The 17,334-nt window shown below is 50.8% G+C and overlaps 1 protein-coding gene across 1 annotated transcript; it reads left to right on the top strand.

Moving 5' to 3' along the window:
* The first annotated feature begins 222 nt into the window (after window positions 1-222).
* On the top strand, window positions 223-7,668 carry LOC138103943 (SH3 and multiple ankyrin repeat domains protein 1-like). The gene is made up of 8 exons (XM_069002606.1): window positions 223-694; window positions 1,370-1,723; window positions 2,645-2,734; window positions 2,855-3,042; window positions 4,077-4,176; window positions 5,267-5,869; window positions 6,219-6,332; window positions 6,706-7,668. The coding sequence occupies exons 1-6, from the start codon at window positions 223-225 to the stop codon at window positions 5,335-5,337; spliced, it is 1,275 nt and encodes a 424-aa protein (XP_068858707.1). The 3' UTR covers window positions 5,338-5,869; window positions 6,219-6,332; window positions 6,706-7,668.
* Window positions 7,669-17,334: the final 9,666 nt, after the last annotated feature.

Raw genomic sequence — 17,334 nt, 5'->3', positions numbered from 1 at the left:
CGATGCCACGCAGAGAAAGAAAGGGTTTGCCCCGCTCCGGTCCGTGCCGCGCCCGGGCAGCGCCCCGGGAGCCGCCCCGCCCGCGCTGTGCCCGCAGCCCCGGCTTTGTGCCGCTCGTTCCCGCGCGGGGCCGAGCGCAGCGCCCCCCTCAGGCCGCGCGCCGCCGGTGCAGCCGCGGCCGTTGCGCTGCGGCCGTTGCGGCGCCAGTGGGCGACAGGCGCGATGGCCGAGCTGCCGCTGCCCGCCGGGCTCGACGCCCGCACCTTCCCCGCCAAGCTGTGGCGCCTGGCGAACAGCCCCCGCGTCCGCTCCGTGCGCTGGGACAGCCAGGGCCAGGGGCTGCTCATCGACCGCGCCCTCTTTGAGCAGGAGCTGCTCAGCCCGGCCGGCCCCCACGGGGCGGGCCGAGAGGGGGCGGCCATGTCCCCGGACGCCTTCAAAGCCACGCGGTTCCGCAGCTTCCTTTGCCAGCTGAGCCGCTACGGCTTCCATGAGGCGGCGGGCCGCGTTGGCGCGGCTGTGCCGGGCGATGCCGGGGCGTGCCTCCACTACCGCAACCCCTGGTTTCGCCGCGACCGCCCCCACCTCCTCCTCTGCATCAGGCGCTGCACCAGAGCCAAGAGGCAGCGACCTGCGGCCGGGCGGGAGGAGCGCAGGCGCCCGCGCAGCCGCTTCCAGGAGCCCCGCAGGGCCGGTGAGACGGGGTGGGAGCTGCGGGCACGGAGGCTGGCGTGGGCTTTGGCCGCGGGCCCTGCCCGTGCTGGGGCCGCTCAGCGCGGCCGGCCCGGGCGGCACAGGGGCTGTCCTTGGGCAAGGCAGCTGTGCCGGCAGGGCCCGGGAGCGGTGCCGGCTGTGCCGCGCTGCCGGGGCTGCGGGACGGTCCCGCCGGGGCTGCGCTCACAGCAAACACCCTGGCCCGCTGGGCCTGCAGCTGGCGCAGCCCTGCGCCGTGGCTGGCGCTGCTCCTTGCCCGGCCCTGGGATGCCTGGGGAGCTCTCCGTAAGTGCGTGTGAGTGCCGAGGGCTCGGTCGCGGTCAGGGCCAGCTGGAGGGAGCCTCCTGTCCCTTTGGAGCAGAGGGGAAAGACCTGGCAGTTGGCTTTGTGGCTGTTGCCTCCTGCCAGGGAATTGCAGCGGGACAGTTTTCCCAGACGGTTGAACGAGCAGGGGAGCGCTAAATTGACAAGGAATTGGTGTTCGCAAAGGCCCAGAACATGTGGGGATTTTTTTCTTTGTCACCCTGCTTGGGACGATAGGAGCTTTTGTCTTCCCTGATAGAAGTACAGTTGCTGCCAAGGAAAACATACCTGAGGACCAATAGTGACGCAGGCTTCCCTTTGCTTCCTTTCTTCTTCCCTCACTGCTCCGCAGCTCCCTCGCGCCAGAACCTCGCTGCTGCCTCACCTGAGGGTTCAGAGCTGCCTCCAGGCCCTTCCAGGCGAAGTGCAGGTGCTCAGGAGTCAGGGGCTTCCCCAGCACCTCCCAAGAAAGTGTCTGCAACCTCCAGACTTCCAGGGGCTTCATCAGAGGAACCATCAATCGCCCTCATTCGCAAATTTCATCTGCGTAAGCTCACCGTTCCGCTGGTTCGCGTGGACCTGAAACGCCGCCCTGAGCTCATGGTTCGCCTGGTTTGCATCGACCATCAAGCCACTTCCAGGGCCCTTTGCGAGAGCAGCAGCTGCACGTCCTCAGAGCAGCACACTCCAGCCCGCAGCCCATCAGGTAGGGAAAGAGTTTCTACCCTTGCTTTTCAGACAGGTCCTGGAAAGCGACCGTTTGAAGTATTTTCCCGCAGTGCTCTGCCATGGGTAGATCTCAGGTGAGAAGCAGGTAGAAAGTGTCAAGTCGCCTAGCAAGAGGGACCTTGAATGCAAAAGAATGCTCTGTCTGCTTTTCCTGTCCTTCCTCCGCATATGGAGCCTCTCCTGGGCATTTTCCAGACAGCCTCTGTGCTGAGGTGCAAGGGCGAGGCGAAAAGCATTGCCTGACAAGTGGTCAGTGTTGGGTGAACTCCCCTCTTTCATTGATTGAAGCCAAACTAGGATGGTGATAGGATATTGCAGAGCTTACAGATTGCCTCTCCTGCAAAGAATGCTGTTAAATTTCAGTGAGCTCTGTGTGCCCCAGAACAGTTGCAGCTGCAGAATACGGCCTCACGCACAAGGTTGTTATTAGAATAAAGTCACAGTTTAATTTCGGTGTGTGTTTCTGAAGATTTCAGCTCTTCCTGGGTGCATCCACTTGCTGTGGTCCAGCATGATGAGAAACTTAAGCAGCCCAATCCAAAAGCTGCTGGGGAGATAGGATTTGTGGTTATACTTTGTGATTTTAAAGTTTTGTGTCCCTTTGGAGCAGAGGGGAAAGGACCTGGCAGTTGGGTTTGTGGCAGTTGCCTCCTGCCAGGGGATTGCAGCGGCACAGTTTTTTCAGTGGTTGAATGAATAGGGGAGAGCTAACTAGAATTGGTTGTTGCAAAGGCCCAGAACACGTGGGGATGTTTTCCTTTGTCACCCTGCTTGGGAGGATGGGAGCTTTTGCCTTTCCTGATAGAAGTACAGTTGCTGCCAAGGGAAACACACCCAAAGACCAGTAATGACCCAGCCTTCCCTTTGCTTCCTTTCTTCTTCCCTCTCTGCTCCACAGCTCCCTCGCGCCAGAACCTCGCTGCTGCCTCACCTGCGGTTTCAGAGCTGCCTCCAGGCCCTTCCAGTACAAGTGCCGGTGCTCAGGAGCGTGAGTTCTGGAATTGAGTTTGCTGTGTGCTTCCTGTGATGTTTGCTGCAAGGCAGCAGTAGAGCTCTGCATCCCAAAGCCACATTCTGGAGCCTGACTAATGTGTTTGGATTCCTGCAGCCACACCAGGCCATCCAGCCCCCAGTGCTCCAGCTGGCAGTGCTGGCTGGGCAGCATGGACAGCCTCCAGCTGGGCTTGGAATAGTCCTGGGGAAGAGGAATTGCCACCGCTGGATGTGGACCTTGTGCTTGAGACGCTGGAGGAGATGCTTTCGTCCTCCCTGCCTGAGAGGTCTCCCTTGGCTCAGGTAACTCCATTGGACAGGGATGAAAGGGACTGGACTGAGAGCTGTGAATGTTGTTGCATGGCTGAGAAGGAAAGGCTTCTTGAGCTCAGCTGTGAATGGACAGGGGAGGATTTGCTTGGCAAAGCACGATCTCCAAAAGAAGAGGGAATGAGAAGGGGGATAGCCCTTAGTGAGGAGGAGAGGTGTTGGCCAAGTTTGAGTGCTCCTTTTGCTGGGAAGAATTCCTGGTGCGGGGGCATTTGTGGTGAGGAAGTGGAAGCTTTGAAGGTTCTAAGAGGCTTTGTGTGATGGGACAGAAGAGAAGAGTGTGGGGAGAATTGCCACTGAAGGCAAAGGGTCCCGTGCAGGGAGGGGCATGCGAGAGGTGCCTCCCTGACAGCAGCAGCAGCAGTGGGCTCTGCCTGTTTTGGGTGGGAAGGCCAAGGCAAAGCAAGGGCTGGGCTGCAGCTGCTGCTGCTGCTGCTGTGTGAGCCGTGCCGAGCGTGCAGGCGCTGCCAGAGCCGTGCTTGGGGATGGGCTGGAGCTGCAGCTTTCTGCTCCTCTCAGTAACCTGGTGCCTCCTGTCCTGCTTCTGTCTGGGAAATCCTCAGCTGGGCAAGCTTGCCAGTCTTGCTCTCCGTGTTCCAGAGCTCAAGCACCTTCCTCTTGGGCATCTCTGTGGGAAGAGATGTGTGCTCCCATGCAGTCCCTGTAAAGCTGCTGCCTGGATGAGCCTGTTCTGCTCAGGGCTTTGGAGGGAGGAGCACACCCCTGTGCCAGGAGCTGGCAGGACTCCTTCCTCAGTGCCCACTCCATGTGTTCATTGTCACTCCCCACGTTCAACGTTGTCAGCTGGGACAGCTTTTGGACTGTGTTTGAGAAGTCAATCTTCTGGACTGTTGAAGGCCTTTTGTCTTCGGTAATCTCACACACAGCCGTTTTCAAAAGCATTTTCTTCCTTAAGAGAAGGAAATGTTGCAGGCTCTGAGCTCTGGTGTCCCTGCAGAAAATAGTGAGTGATCTTTGGGTTTCTTTCTTTCTGGTTTTCTTTTCAGGACAATTCAGGAGGGGAGGCTGTGAGGAAGGCTGCAGCAGAGGGAGCTTTGACTGGCACCGAGAGCTGCAGGAACAGTTCCCTGGAACCCGAGGAGCCTGGTAAGGAGAGAGCCCACACTGCTTTAGAGAGCTCTGAGGTGGCTGCTCTGAGCCTGCCTCTGGCAGGAAGGGAGATGACAAGAGTTGAGTTCTTGTCTGCAGGGTTGGTGCTTCCTGGTGCCTTTAGGTCAAATCCTGCCCTGGCACAGCCTCCCCGAGCCCTGCCCTCCACGCTTCTCCAGAGGCACTGACACCGAGTGCTGTGCTGTGGCCAGAGAGCAGTGAATAAACCCAGCCTGTGGGAGTTGTGTCACCAACCTGGCTGTCCCAATTCTGTCCTGAAGTCCATGGATGAGTTTGCTGCAGGGTGACAGTGCTCTGGAGGCAACACTGAGGGACTCTTGAATCAAGAGAGCAAAGCCCCAGCAAGAAGTCAGTGTAGAAGTCTGAGCTTTTTATCTCAGAGCATTAAATCAATGTAGTACCAGTCTGCTGATAGCTCTAGTGAGACACATTAAAAATACAAGCAGCAGAGGCCAAACAAATAATAAATCACAAGGATTTATGATTTGGAAAGGAAAAACTTAAATTACCCCAGATTAGCGAGAAGTAATAGGAGAGAGGGAGCACCTTGGATCTGCATGCTTGAGCAAAGCTGGTGCTGCCTGCAGGCCTCGTGGGGAGCTCTTTCCCTCCCAGCTCTTCCTGCCAGAGCTGATGGTTGTGTTGGAGGAGCTGTTGCTCACTGCAGAGGGCAGTTTGTAGATGGCAGGGAACGGCGCTGGTTCGTAACTCAGCTCACAGCACCCGTCAGCTTCAGCCATTTCAGTGAGGACTGAGGTGTCTCTGTCAGCACAGAGAAAGAGCAAGGCTGGGCTTCTGTGTGGGAGCTGGGACTGTCTGTGCTTCAAGCTCTCGTGGGTGCCATTTGCACTGCGGGTGCTGAGGCTTTACTGGGATACTTCAAACCTTTGGAGGTTTTGAAAACTTGGAATGCTCCCTGCTCTTTAAAGAGCAGGCCTGAAATTCCCAAGTGAGAGTCTGCCTTTTGGGCCATCTTTTGCAGTCTTTGATAGAAGGACAATCAATTACTTCCAAAGGGAAAGATGCATGGAGGCCAATATTGACTCAGTGTTCCTTTGCTTCCCAGATATCCATCTGATCTACCTCTCCAGGAGGGCTGCCTTGCGTGGGGAGAAGAGACCGAGGGAGAGCCTGTGACCATCTGACAGGTGCAATCCCTCTGTTTATAGATAGCTTTATAGATTTCCATAGTTAGATTAATATATAACGTGGTTACATTTTTAGATTTCCAGAGCTGTGCATATATGTGCATATATTTATAGATCTGCATAGTTAAATTTGTATCTGTAGTTATATAGATGATAAAATTATATTTATGTCGATGTATTTACATTTTTAGATGTGCATATCTACATTTATATACGTGTAGAGCAATATACATACATATATAGAGTTTTATTTATAAATGTGCACAGTTACTTAGCTAGAGGTAAATGGATGTTTAGATCCATAGATTGATGTTTATATAGGCCTAGACTTGCATTTTAAGCTTTTTCCTGCCTCGGCTGCCTTTTTCATCTCGTCTTTCCCCCTCTGTCCCCTCTTCCGGTGCTGGGTCCGAGCTGGCGGCCGGGCCGGGCGGAGCAGCAGCTGCAGCCCCGGTGTCCCTGGAGCGGTGGGAGCTGCCGGCGGCCGCAGGCACTGTGCCCTGAGGAGCTGCTGGAGGGCGGTGAGCCAGAGGGGCTGGGGAGAGGTGACACTGAAGGGACGGTGACGTTGAGGTGCTGGTGGGGCTGAGGGGTGTGGGGGAGCAGAGGGCAGTGGTGGCACTGAGGTGAAAGGGAAGTGGCACAGGCTGAGGGGGGTGCCAGGTCTAAGGGGATGGGATGGGTCAGAAGGGACTGAGAGGCTGGAGAGGACTGTGAGGGGCTGAAGGAACTGGGAGGGGACTGGGGGTTTGCTGAGGGCATGGCAGGGCTGAGGGGGATGGAGGGGGCCAGCAGGGAGCACAGAGGGGTCTGGGCCTGTGGCTCTGCCAGGCTGTGGAACCAATTCCAGAGCCTCCACTTTTGCCACAGCTGCCCTGAAGTCGTTGAGAAGAGCCGGAGAGTGACGGGAGCCAGCAGGGAGAAGCTGAAGGCCGCCAGCAAGAGCAGCGAACGGGGACCTGCTGCTGCCGCCCGAGAGCCTGGGTGAGGCCCCAGGGCCGCTGAGGCAGGGTGGGCGTGAGGCTGGCGTGGGCTTTGGCCGCGGGCACTGGCCGGCTGGGCAGGAGCGGGCCCTGCCCGTGCTGGGGCCGCTCAGCGCGGCTGGCCCGGGCGGCACAGGGGCTGTCCTTGGGCAAGGCAGCTGTGCCGGCAGGGCCCGGGAGTGGTGCCGGCTGTGCCGCGCTGCCGGGGGCTGCGGGACGGTCCCGCCGGGGCTGCGCTCGCCACAGCCTGGCCCGCTGGGCCTGGTTTTTCTTTCTAACCCTCCTGGGGAGGCTCTGAGATTTCCCTGATGGAAGTGCAGGTGCTGCCAAGGGAAACGTCCCAATTCTGACTCAGTGTTCCCTTTGCTTCCCAGATGTCCCATCTGCTGTACCCCGTCCAGGAGAGCTGCTCTGCACAGGAGGAAGCGACAGAGGGAGAGGCTTTGAAGATGGGGCAGCTGGAATCCCTCTGCTTGTAGTTCTGCTTACAGATGAATGGACTTGCACGTAGAGCATGATAATTATATTGATATTTATGTATGTGCTATTTGCATAGGTATATTTCTATGTGTATGTTGTTACATGAATGGATGTAGTATATATATATGGATGTGTAGATATATACATACATGTTTCTCGTTTCATACATGTGTATATATGTATCTAAGTATATACGGATGTTGTTATGTCTCTGTCAAGTTCTATTTCCTGTCTATACAGTTGTCTAGGTATCTATTTCTAGTGATGTCCTTGTAGGTATTTGGCTCTTTAAATAGGTACCTTGGTATTTGTATCGGTATATATGTCTGGTTTTATATTTTTGTATGCATATTGATCTATTTCTGTAATTATATTTACACGTGTTGAGATGTTTAGCTGTATATTTGTATAGATGCAGTTGTTTTATCTATCTATTTATATATGTATTGTAGGTAATATGAGTATTTATATTTACATCTGTGTATTGTGGTGGTTCTAGATATGTATTTAGTTCTATTTAAATATAGATGGAGTTGTACAGTTGTGTAATTCTATTTATTCAGTTCTTGCTATAGGGCTATTTAGAGAGAGATGTTGATATTTTTGTGTTTCTATATAGGCTGTACAGTTATAGTAACATGGAATAAATTAAGTTGTTAAACTTCAGTTGATCTTTGTTTATAGTGAGTTGTTGTAGAGGTTGGCAATAAATTAGTTTTTGTTTCTGGAAGTTGATGTCTGTATATTTTGACGTAGCATTGTTGTAATAATCAAATAAATGACTGTTTTGTACCTTAACTGAGATCTGTACAGTTATCTATTGTCAGCAGGGATGTAGCAATTTGTAATAAATTACATTTTTCAACTGAAATTGATTCTCATGTGTTTGTAGATCAGCGGTGTGGCTGCAGCAACCGGCAATAAATGACATTTGTCAGCTGAGAGGAGTGTTCTGTGATTTGTGCTCTCCAAAGCAATGGGCAGATGTAGACGTGAAGACGCTGGAGGATTTTGGCCATGAAAATCCCCAGCCGTGCCCAGCAGATCCCCCAGCTGCAGCCAGGCTGGGCAAGGGAACGGCACATTTGGGCTGGCAGCAGAGCCACACGTTGGCTACAGACTCGCTGCAGAGGCCTGCTGAGCAAACGGGACTCCCCTGAGCGTAGAACTGCAGCCAGGAGCCACCCGGGGAGGAGAAATCCACCCCCGTCCCACCGGGAGCTCTTTAGGGAGCGCTCCAAGTGTCCCTCTGAAGGTCATCCTGGAGAGCAGCAGCAACCAGGGATCCTGAGCCAGCTGCGCTGCCTTTGGCAGCACTTTGGCAAAGGGTCTGGAGCCAGGGCGAGGGAACAGTGACTGTAACTGCTGCAGGGCAGGGATGAGGGAAGGGCCATTGACCCAAGTGCTGAAATGCTCCAAAATCCAGAAGGATGCTGGAGAACTGGGAAGCAACAAGTTCTCACAAGTGCTAAAGTGATGGAAGCCCTTTGAGTGAAGTTCCCTGAAGGAACTCGCAGGGGAACTGATGCTATAATAAGTAGGACCAGAAGGCAAAAATGTAGCACTGCTAGGAGATGGTCTATAAGCCCCACAGGCAATGGCTTAGGAAAAGATCAAGTATATATTCTACATATTCTATTTATCATATCTATTAAAATATAGCGTATGTCATACTATATAGGATAAATTGAATGTATGATAAATTAATATGTACTATTTGATACATTTTGATAAATTTTGAGAAATATTTTCATTTCATGTAGGTTTGAAATATTCTTCCAACTTGGGAGAGTGAAGATGTACTGCTGTCCAAAGCCTTCTGCCCATACAGCCATCAGCCCACGGGTGTGTCCGTGCACACCCACCCACCGTCCTTGCTCTTCTCGGCATCTCTGGGCTGCTGTTTGCACACAATTAGGGTGAATTCAACTCGACAGACCTACGAGTGGGGTGTCCAGCTTGTCAGGAACGCTGATGTGGCAAGGCACAACACAGAGCTCTCAAATCACCTACATTATCACACGTGCTTTCTTTCCTGCTGGGGACTGAGGAACTCTTAAAAGCACCAAAGATACAGAAAAGAGAGCAAAGAATTGGCATCTTACTTCCACTGGTATCCTCAGGTAGGAAAACCTGTGGGGTTTTTTAAGGTTGCAACTTTCCAAAAACTAGGAAAGCTGCTCAGCATCAGTACCCCCATTGTAAATGGTTTTATTGACTTGGTGAAACTGGAACGTTACCTTTGGACTCCATCCTTGGTTAATATCACCTGCCCTGACCTGCAGACTAAAGCTGCACCAGCAGCAGCAGAAGCTGCGTCAGTCACTTCTCTCAAAAAGCTGTCTAGGATTTGCGAGAAGAAAGGAAAACACGTCAGATGCTCTGGATGAATGACAAGACTGGGAGAAACAGCTCCAAAGCAAAGGGCCGCAGCTTCTCTGGGACGCTCCTCGTGCTCCAAGGCAGCTGGGCTGCCCTGGCTGCCCAGGACGCTGCGCACCACGGGCCCCGCAGAGCTGCGCAGCAGGGAGGCAGCTTCGGGCACCTCAGCCCCTGGGCAGGAGCGGCCTCCTTGCTCTGCACGGCTGCCCGTGGGCAAACGCAGCGTGCCGGCCTTCTGCTCTTGGCCCCAGCCCGGCCTGGCAGGGCTAATCCCGTTCCCTGTCTGCAAGTGCTAAAGAGGGACTTGTTCCTTTCCAGCCCTCCAGGGCATTCATTTGCACCACAAAACACTGGAGGACTGAGGCCTCAACAACAGGCCCTGAGCCAAAGTTGCCCTCTAGATGGCCCTTCCTACCAAATGTTCTACGGGTCTGCTCCTTAACCAGGCATTACCATCAATGGGATCTGTGCAGCCCTTCATTGGTGGAACGTGTCTTTACCTTTCAGAATTAAGAAACCGGACAAGGCCACATCTGGCCTCGGTTCCTCCTTGAGCCCTGGCTGGGCTTGGGGAGAAAACCAAGAGGAGAATGCAATCAGATGTCCCCGCCCTAGAAGTTCTGTCAGATGCTCCTGCAGCACTGTCCAAGCCGGGCTACTCTCACAGCGCCCTCGGAAGCCTCGTGGCCGGCAAAGGTGGAGGCACCGCAGGATGTCCCCGTTCCCGGCCGTGGCTCTGCAGGGCTTTGCTGGGACAGCTTCCCCCCAACTGATGGGAGGACCTGGATGAAGGGGAAGGGATTAGGGTATGTGGTGATGTATCTCTCTTAATCACTAGAGGCAACCTTTTGTAACAATGATGAGCTGCATTGCTTAGCTTGTCCTTTCCCGATTGTTTCCTTGCACTTTTGCATTAGAGTAAATGACACTGTTGCTTCAGCTGGTGTCTGTGTCTGTGTCTCTGACCCTCCCCACCATCCAAACAAACACACAGCCAGTTCAGCACAAGACCTGCCTCTCTGCCAGCCCATTTCTTGGAAAACACCCCTGTCCGCCATCTCTGCCAGTGAAATTCCCACTTTGCAGCTTCCTTTTCTGCCCGCAGGTGAGAAAAGGACCCACTCCCAGCTCCGGGCTCCTCTGCAAACCAACTGCTTTCAGCAGCGCCAATCCTGAAATACCAACCTCCTTCCTTAATCTGCCCCCTGGGAGCTCACACTCCAAGAGGCCTTTTGTCCAAGGACACCCTGCAGAAGAGCTCGAGGATGGAGTGGTCTGAAACGCAGGTCCTTCAGAGTTTAAACCTCCCTTTATCAACTGAACACACCCCAGCCTGTCCCAAAGGGAAAGCAGGCAGGAAAGAGAAGCTCCTCTCCCACAACAGCAAACCCTGTGCTTCCTTAAGTCACACTTGGAGAGCAGAGGCCTCAGGCTGTTTCTCAGTTTGGGAAGGAACCCAGGCAAATAGCCTGATTTGGGAGGGCAGCAGAGGCAAGTTCCCCAAAAAGAAGGAAAAGATTCTCTGGAAGCAAAAGATTATGGCAATAGTTCTGCAGGAAAAAAAAAAAAAAAAAGAGGAATTTCACAAAGTTCCCAGTTGGAAATTCCTTCCCCGACACAACAACCACTAAGTCTCTGTGGTGTGTCAGAAGCTCATAAATGTTCCTGCAAGGCTTGGATACACATCATTTGTGTCCGTCCCCCAGAGCACAAGCAGCTCCCCAACAAGACTTCGAGTGACCAAAGGACAAACCTTCCCCTTTCACCTCTCCACACCAACTCTAAGGAGTCTCTTTCCATTGCAGGACCTACTTTGTGAGTCTACATTGACAAGAGTTGGCTGCAGGAGGGGCTTTCATTTTAATTGAAGGGAGTAAGAAAAATGTGTCTTTACCGACTGTGTGAATCTGCTTGTAGATAGGGCCAGGAACTTCCAGACAAGGAAGTAACAGAAGAAACTCTTAGTTCTAGAAAATGTTACTAATCAACATGGACTGTTGCTCAGCCAAGGCCTTGTTAAATACCTGAACCTACAGAAAAAGAACAAAGACTTAATAGAACAATGAGTAAGCTTTTTCTTTCTTTTATATAACAAAAAGGGGGTGGATATTAGAGGGGAGCAGAGCGTCGGCAATTTGGGAAATCTGTACCTTCTGAGTACCTTGGCCAGTAGGGAAAAGGAAGAGGGAGATGCAGCTGGGAACTTAGCATAAAAAGGAGGCTGCATCCCCCAACAATTTGAGAGACCCCACGGGAAATGCCCATGGCCTCTCCCTTTATTCGAATAAAGCTACAGGACTGCTCGGTCTCCTTTTTGGACATAAACCTCTGTGTTATAAACATATATTATACTGGCTTCTCGCAAAGTATAAAGGTAGATATTATATAATGTTAGAAATGCTTTTTGCTGCGTGGATGTAGTTTTCTCTCTTTTTAGCAAGAATGTTAGCAAGTGTGAGCAAGTAAGATAACCTCCAAGGGAACAGAGGATGAGGCCCAAGGAGCTGCTAATCAACATTTTGTCCAGGGAACAAAAGGGCCCAAAGGCTACTCCGCCCGGAGAACGGGCGGCCAGGAGAATCCGAGAGCCGTTATCACCGCTCTGCCCGGAGAGACGAAGAGGCCCAAAGCTGCAATCAGCCCTGACTGTCTGGAGAATTAAGAGATCCACCCTACCATCGACTCTTAGCTAGCAGGCCCAACCCCAAGAATCAAGAGAAATAAAACCACAAGGCAGAAGACTACGCATGCTCTAAAAAGGCGGAACCAAGGAGTGGCCATGCAGAACAGCTCCGGGAAAAGTTTTAATATGAATGAAGAACAGACAGTAAAAGTGGTATACAAAGGACTCACCTCTAGCATCAGGTGTGCTCTTGGCAGAGCGCCAAGGCACCCGGCCGTTACCCCTTTGCTTTATTTTATGTGTCTCTTATTGTCTTTATATTAAACTCTTTAAAGTCTCACAGGAGAGTGAACCTCGTTTTTCACAAGTGGAGTTGAGATTTGATAGAGGTTTTAATCTGAGCCCTCTTCAGGCTGTAGATTTAAAAATTTATTTTTAAAGGTATTTTAAAAGGCTGTGCAGTCTTATGGCTTTGTTCTGATACCAAAATGGCTACACGAAATGTACTGGCATTTTAATTACACCCAAACTGATTACTCTCTAAAACATTTTCTGCAGAATAGACACTGAAGAAAAAATGAAAAGGTAAACAGTGGATTGCTGACCTTGCAAATGTCTACTAAACTTATCAGACAATGAGACGTTTTTAGTTAGATCAAAGAGCAAATTTAATTTGTATTGATACCTTGATTTATACAGACCTGTTGACTTCAAACTGCCAGCGTGTACTAAGTGGAAATCTGAATACTCAGTTCTATGAGGTCTGTAATATTAGATAGTCACTGTTCACCATATTAACAAAAGGAGCATTATGGCTATTTTTTTTACTTCAGGTCAGCTCTTCTACACTCTTTGTAACGCCAGATAGAGAGTTCATAGCAATGTGAACCATGGGCCGGTAGGCATTGCAGAAGGCTCCTGTGTCAGCACTGAATGTTCACATTCGCCATGGCACCACTTCTTGCCTCTAATTCCGAGCTACAGCTCAGTTCCTGCAGTATCGATTCACACCTGTAGCCTGTATTTGCAGCTGGTTCTTACTTCCATGTCCAGAAAAGAATCATATTTTGATCTCCAATCAAAATAAAAAGAGGGGAGAGTCAATGTCTTGGTTTGAAAGACAGGTGTCTGCCAAGAAAGGCAGGAGTCTCCCTTGAAATGGAAGAAAAAAAAATGGTAACCCCCTTCCCTCCAAATTATTATAATTTTGAAATCAAGGGGCTTTCAGGCAAAGATATGAGGAACAGGAATAACAGTTCTTTACTACTGTATATCTGTGTGTGTATAACCAGTCAAACAAACAGCAATAACTGCGGCAGTAACAGCAGACAGAAGCACAAACCCAGTGCCAGCCCTCTCGGCTGCCGGGCCCTTTCCCCTCGGGTGCAGTTCCGCTCGCAGCTGGCAGGGGCGCTGGCGGCTCCCGGTGAGTGGGGCGGGTGCGATGGTTCCCCCGCGGCTGCAGGGGGCGCTCCGGAGCGAGCTCGGGGAGCACGTGGCAATGGCGCCCTGGGGTCCCGGGAAGGGATGGGACAAAGGCTTCACAAACCCCTTGGCAGCCGATCCCGGTGTCCGGCCGGACCCTTGGGAACAGCAGGCTGGAACAGCAGGGACGAGCACAAATCCCGGGTGGCAGACGAGATGGATCGAGCTCCGGAGCTGCGGTGAGAACCCCCCGGAGGTCCGGGCAGGCAGGGTGTAAGAGACGGTCCGAAGATCCCTCATCTGCCTCACGATCACTGCCGAGGACAGAGACTGAACACAGGAGTCCTGGCCTGGCTGAGGTTGGATGTCTGCCAAGTGTTGCCTGCGGGTGTGCCCGCTGGGAACTGGTACGCATTCCTGAGGAAAATTAGTGCAGGTCGCAATGGACTGCGCTGTTCTTGCTGCCCAGGCGGGAAGGACTGCGCTGAAGCAGAAAGGAACGACCCGTCCTGTACACCTGTCCTGTACCTGTTTCCCAAAGCAATGGGCCCCATAACAACGGCTGTAGATTTCCCAACCTCTTGGCCAGTTGCCCCTCGCTTCTGAAAAGGACTATAAAGGGACTTTCTGAAATAACTGAGCCCGAGATCTCCCTGCGGAAAGAAGACGGATCTATTGGCAGAAGACCACGAGGACTTCGTCTCATCCGTTGGTAGCTATTGCTCCCCCTTTTTCTTCCTCTCTACTTTGTGTTTCTTTATCTCTCTCTTTCTCTCTTCTATTGCATTACTGTGTTGTGGGCACTTAATAAAGGTGCACTGTTTTGATTAAAACTGAAATCTCTTGTGTCCTTTTACACTCTGAGATCGAGAAACGAACCATCACGACCCCCGCTTGCATTAGCGGATCGTGACACAGGGCGCGCGGGGCTACAGAGCAGCGAAGGCTCCAAGCAACGGCGGGGGCAGGGCGGCCGCAGCCCGGCTCCCAGCGGGGCAGGGAAAGCGGGCTTGGGATCCCAGGGTTTCTCCGGTAGAAGGAAGGCAGCCGAAGAAGCAGAAGTCTCCAGTGCTGACAAATTCCTTCCAGCCTCTCCCTCCATCCAAATGCTGGGAACTAACAGCCCAGAAGCCCAGGTGAAAGAGAGTAGCCAGACGGACCCCTCCCTCCCCCTGTGGCCAGGTCTTTTGTTTTTCTTAAGCACCCTGGCAACCTGGATGGGGAAAATTCTTCAAGAGAAAAAAAGAACCGAGGGAGAGCTCCTAAAACCCCAACAGTCAGGTTCTGGATAGGTATAGAAAGAACTAATAGATTTTTTTTGCAAATATGTTGAAAAGCTGTTTGCACATACTGCATAAAGGACAGCTGAAAGACTGGCACTCTGACTTGCAAGCTGAGGTTCGCCTGTTCTTTTTGGACTGATTTCTTGAGGCCAGACACTGAACCTAATCAGTAAGAAAATCAAAACCACAGGGGTAGTTTGGGGAATACTGTAAATTATTGTCACAGTGCTTTCTGCCTAAAAGCTCTGGCCATCATTTGATTGGAGTAATTACAGGAGACAGAAGCAATCCTACTGTGTCTGTGCACACAATTCCTTCCCAGGAATATTATGAATGTGTTGTGATGTTGGCTTTTTTTTCATGTTCTTTAATGACAGAAAAACTTTACCTAGGTTCTGCAAGTAATACATGATATAGAATGTCTATTGTTTATGTAGTCAATTTAGAAAAGATAGGCAGAGAAAGCCTTCACATTCCTGGAGTATCTTAGCAGAGAAAGAAGAAGACCTGAACCCAGAGAGAAGAATTTATGGAGGGAGCAGAGACGGAACGGAGCCAAGGAGGAAGATAAGGCTGATGGGATGATACACAGAAACTCCAAAGAATTTATGAATCATGCATGATTGTGGTGAATATGCAATAAGAGATGTACTTTTAAAGAGGATCTTTTGGATGTAGAGGTGTGTGCCTTTGGATCTCTGCCAAAGCACCCGGCCGTAGTGCCCTTTTTGCTGTTGTCTCCTAATTGTCCCTTTTATTAAACTTTCCTTAAAATTTTGCTAAGAGTGAACCCCGTTTTTCACATCCCCAAGGCCCGTATCTGTTCCCATAAACAGCAGGAGCTCAGAGGAGATGGCTTGTGCTCCTTTTCACCTGCTTATCTCCACACACCGAAATACCTGAGAATCATGGCTGTATTCCTCGGCAGACAAGGAGCTGTTATTTGGCCGAGTCAGGAGTGACTGTGATACCATAAACAGAAGTGATGTTTCCAGGAAAGTAAGGTACCAATTTTTTTGCTTAAGAGTAAGGGACAGATTCTCCCCACACTAAAATGTCCTTCTTTCTTATTTATTCAGGTGAGAATTGAATCTTGTTACCTAGAATGTATGTTTTCCTTTACATTTCAAAAGAAATCTAAACTGTCTTGTGTCAAAGGAGAGACATTATGGAAACAGGATTCTCCACCTACTTTGGATTTGGTTTGGTGGGGGGAGGTTGATGTTTGGGGTTTTTTGTTGTTGTTAGTTTAGTTTAGTTTAGTTTAGTTCAGTTTAGTTTAGTTTTGTTTTGTTTAGTTTTGTTTTGTTTAGTTTAGTTTTGTTTTGTTTTGTTTTGGCTTGGGGATTTTTGTGGAGATTTTTCATTTGGTTGGTTAGTTTGTTTTGTTTTGGTTTGCCTGTTTATGGTTTTAGCCTGAGACCTACAGTATACAGAAAGGTAAAATCCCTGGCAGGTGCATACCTGGGAAGCAGTTGGATGCATAAGCAGGCAGATTTTTATTCCTAGCTTTAATAGAATAAACCCTGCTTTGTTTCTTCATTTCTTCACTTGGTCCTTTTGCAAATATCTGCATTTTCTTTATCCTAAATACTGACAATGGATGCTTTAATTTCTTTCTTTTCTTTTCTTTTTTTTTCTTTTGGCTTAGGTCTAGAATGTCTTCAAGTTCCTCTGGTAAGAAGACATTCTTTACTGAAGGACACAGCAAACATATGAGGTGAGTTTTGAGTCTGAGATGTCCAGGTCCCCAGTACTTCCCTTGACATGAGCTGCAAGATACAGGTGGCCAAGTTGATACTCCTGGACAAGAAGAGGGAGATATTTCTTCCATTGCTTGGCAAGAGGCTTTTCCAGCAAGCAGAAGGATGCCGGAGGGCACCTGAACCCCAGGAGCCCTGCAGAATTTGTCTGCCTCTCTCAGCTTGTGTGTCACTGATAAACACACAGGCTCACAGCCACACATCTGGATGAGGAAGAGTCCATACCATGTAAAGTCCAACAGCAGTATTCCAAAATCACTTCTGAGCTACCTTAGCCAGTGACTAAACTACCTGTGACAGCAGCCAGAACGAGATGCAGTTATTACTGAAAACTCCCCTTAATCCCAGTTTTGTTCCTTTGCCACAGCCCTCACCAGAGCATTTCACCATGACCTTTAGTCCTCCTGGAGCTACTCAGGTAACAAATGCCATTTCCCCTCGGCACAGTCACAGCCAGCCTGAACGGGCACAGACGATGAGAATTTCTTCCACCTGAGGTAGCTGCGCTCTTAAACGTCCCTGGAGCGCTTCCACTAGCTCAGCTCACTTGAGGGAGGAGAACCATCCTGGCAGACGTGAGCAGCATGTCCAGGAGACAGGCTGACCCAAACCAGGGCATCACAGCTTCAGGTTTAACAAGACTTGTGCAGACATCACACAAAGCAGTTCATGCAGATATTCAGTGGAGGCTGCAGAATGTGCAGAGAGATTTTAGTCGGGGGGAGCAGCACTAGAACAACCTGAGATGGTGTTTGCAGACAAAGAAACCCAAGGGAGCAAACAGAAAGAGGCAGAAGCTGCTTGTGAAGTTCAGTGAAGAAGCATTTCAGACCAAGTTCGTCCTAAAACTGAGGTGCGGTTTCAGGGCAGTTACCATGAAGTTTTGCTTTGTGGTTCTGGTTTTTGTATAACAGACTTTATGTTCTCTCTTCTTACCCTCTAAAGTCCAGGGACTAAGGTGGCCCCCTAAGTGTTGGTTTCAAAACCTGTGTTTTGAATTCACTGGACTCAAAAGCGTGGATGCTCTGTACCTGCTGTTGCAGTAAG

The sequence above is a fragment of the Aphelocoma coerulescens genome, assembly GCF_041296385.1.
Source record: "Aphelocoma coerulescens isolate FSJ_1873_10779 chromosome Z unlocalized genomic scaffold, UR_Acoe_1.0 ChrZ_unloc_scaf_1, whole genome shotgun sequence".
In the NCBI taxonomy this organism is placed as follows: Eukaryota; Metazoa; Chordata; class Aves; order Passeriformes; family Corvidae; genus Aphelocoma; species Aphelocoma coerulescens.
The sequence above is the reverse complement of the archived record's forward strand: the minus strand, read 5'-3'. Positions and strand labels throughout refer to the sequence as shown.

Coding starts and splice junctions, on each gene's coding strand:
- LOC138103943 (XM_069002606.1), top strand. CDS start 223: ATGGCCGAGCTGCCGCTGCCCGCCGGGCTCGACGCCCGCACCTTCCCC. Junction 695..1,369: donor CCAGGAGCCCCGCAGGGCCG/GTGAGACGGGGT, acceptor ACTGCTCCGCAG/CTCCCTCGCGCCAGAACCTC. Junction 1,724..2,644: donor TCCAGCCCGCAGCCCATCAG/GTAGGGAAAGAG, acceptor TCTGCTCCACAG/CTCCCTCGCGCCAGAACCTC.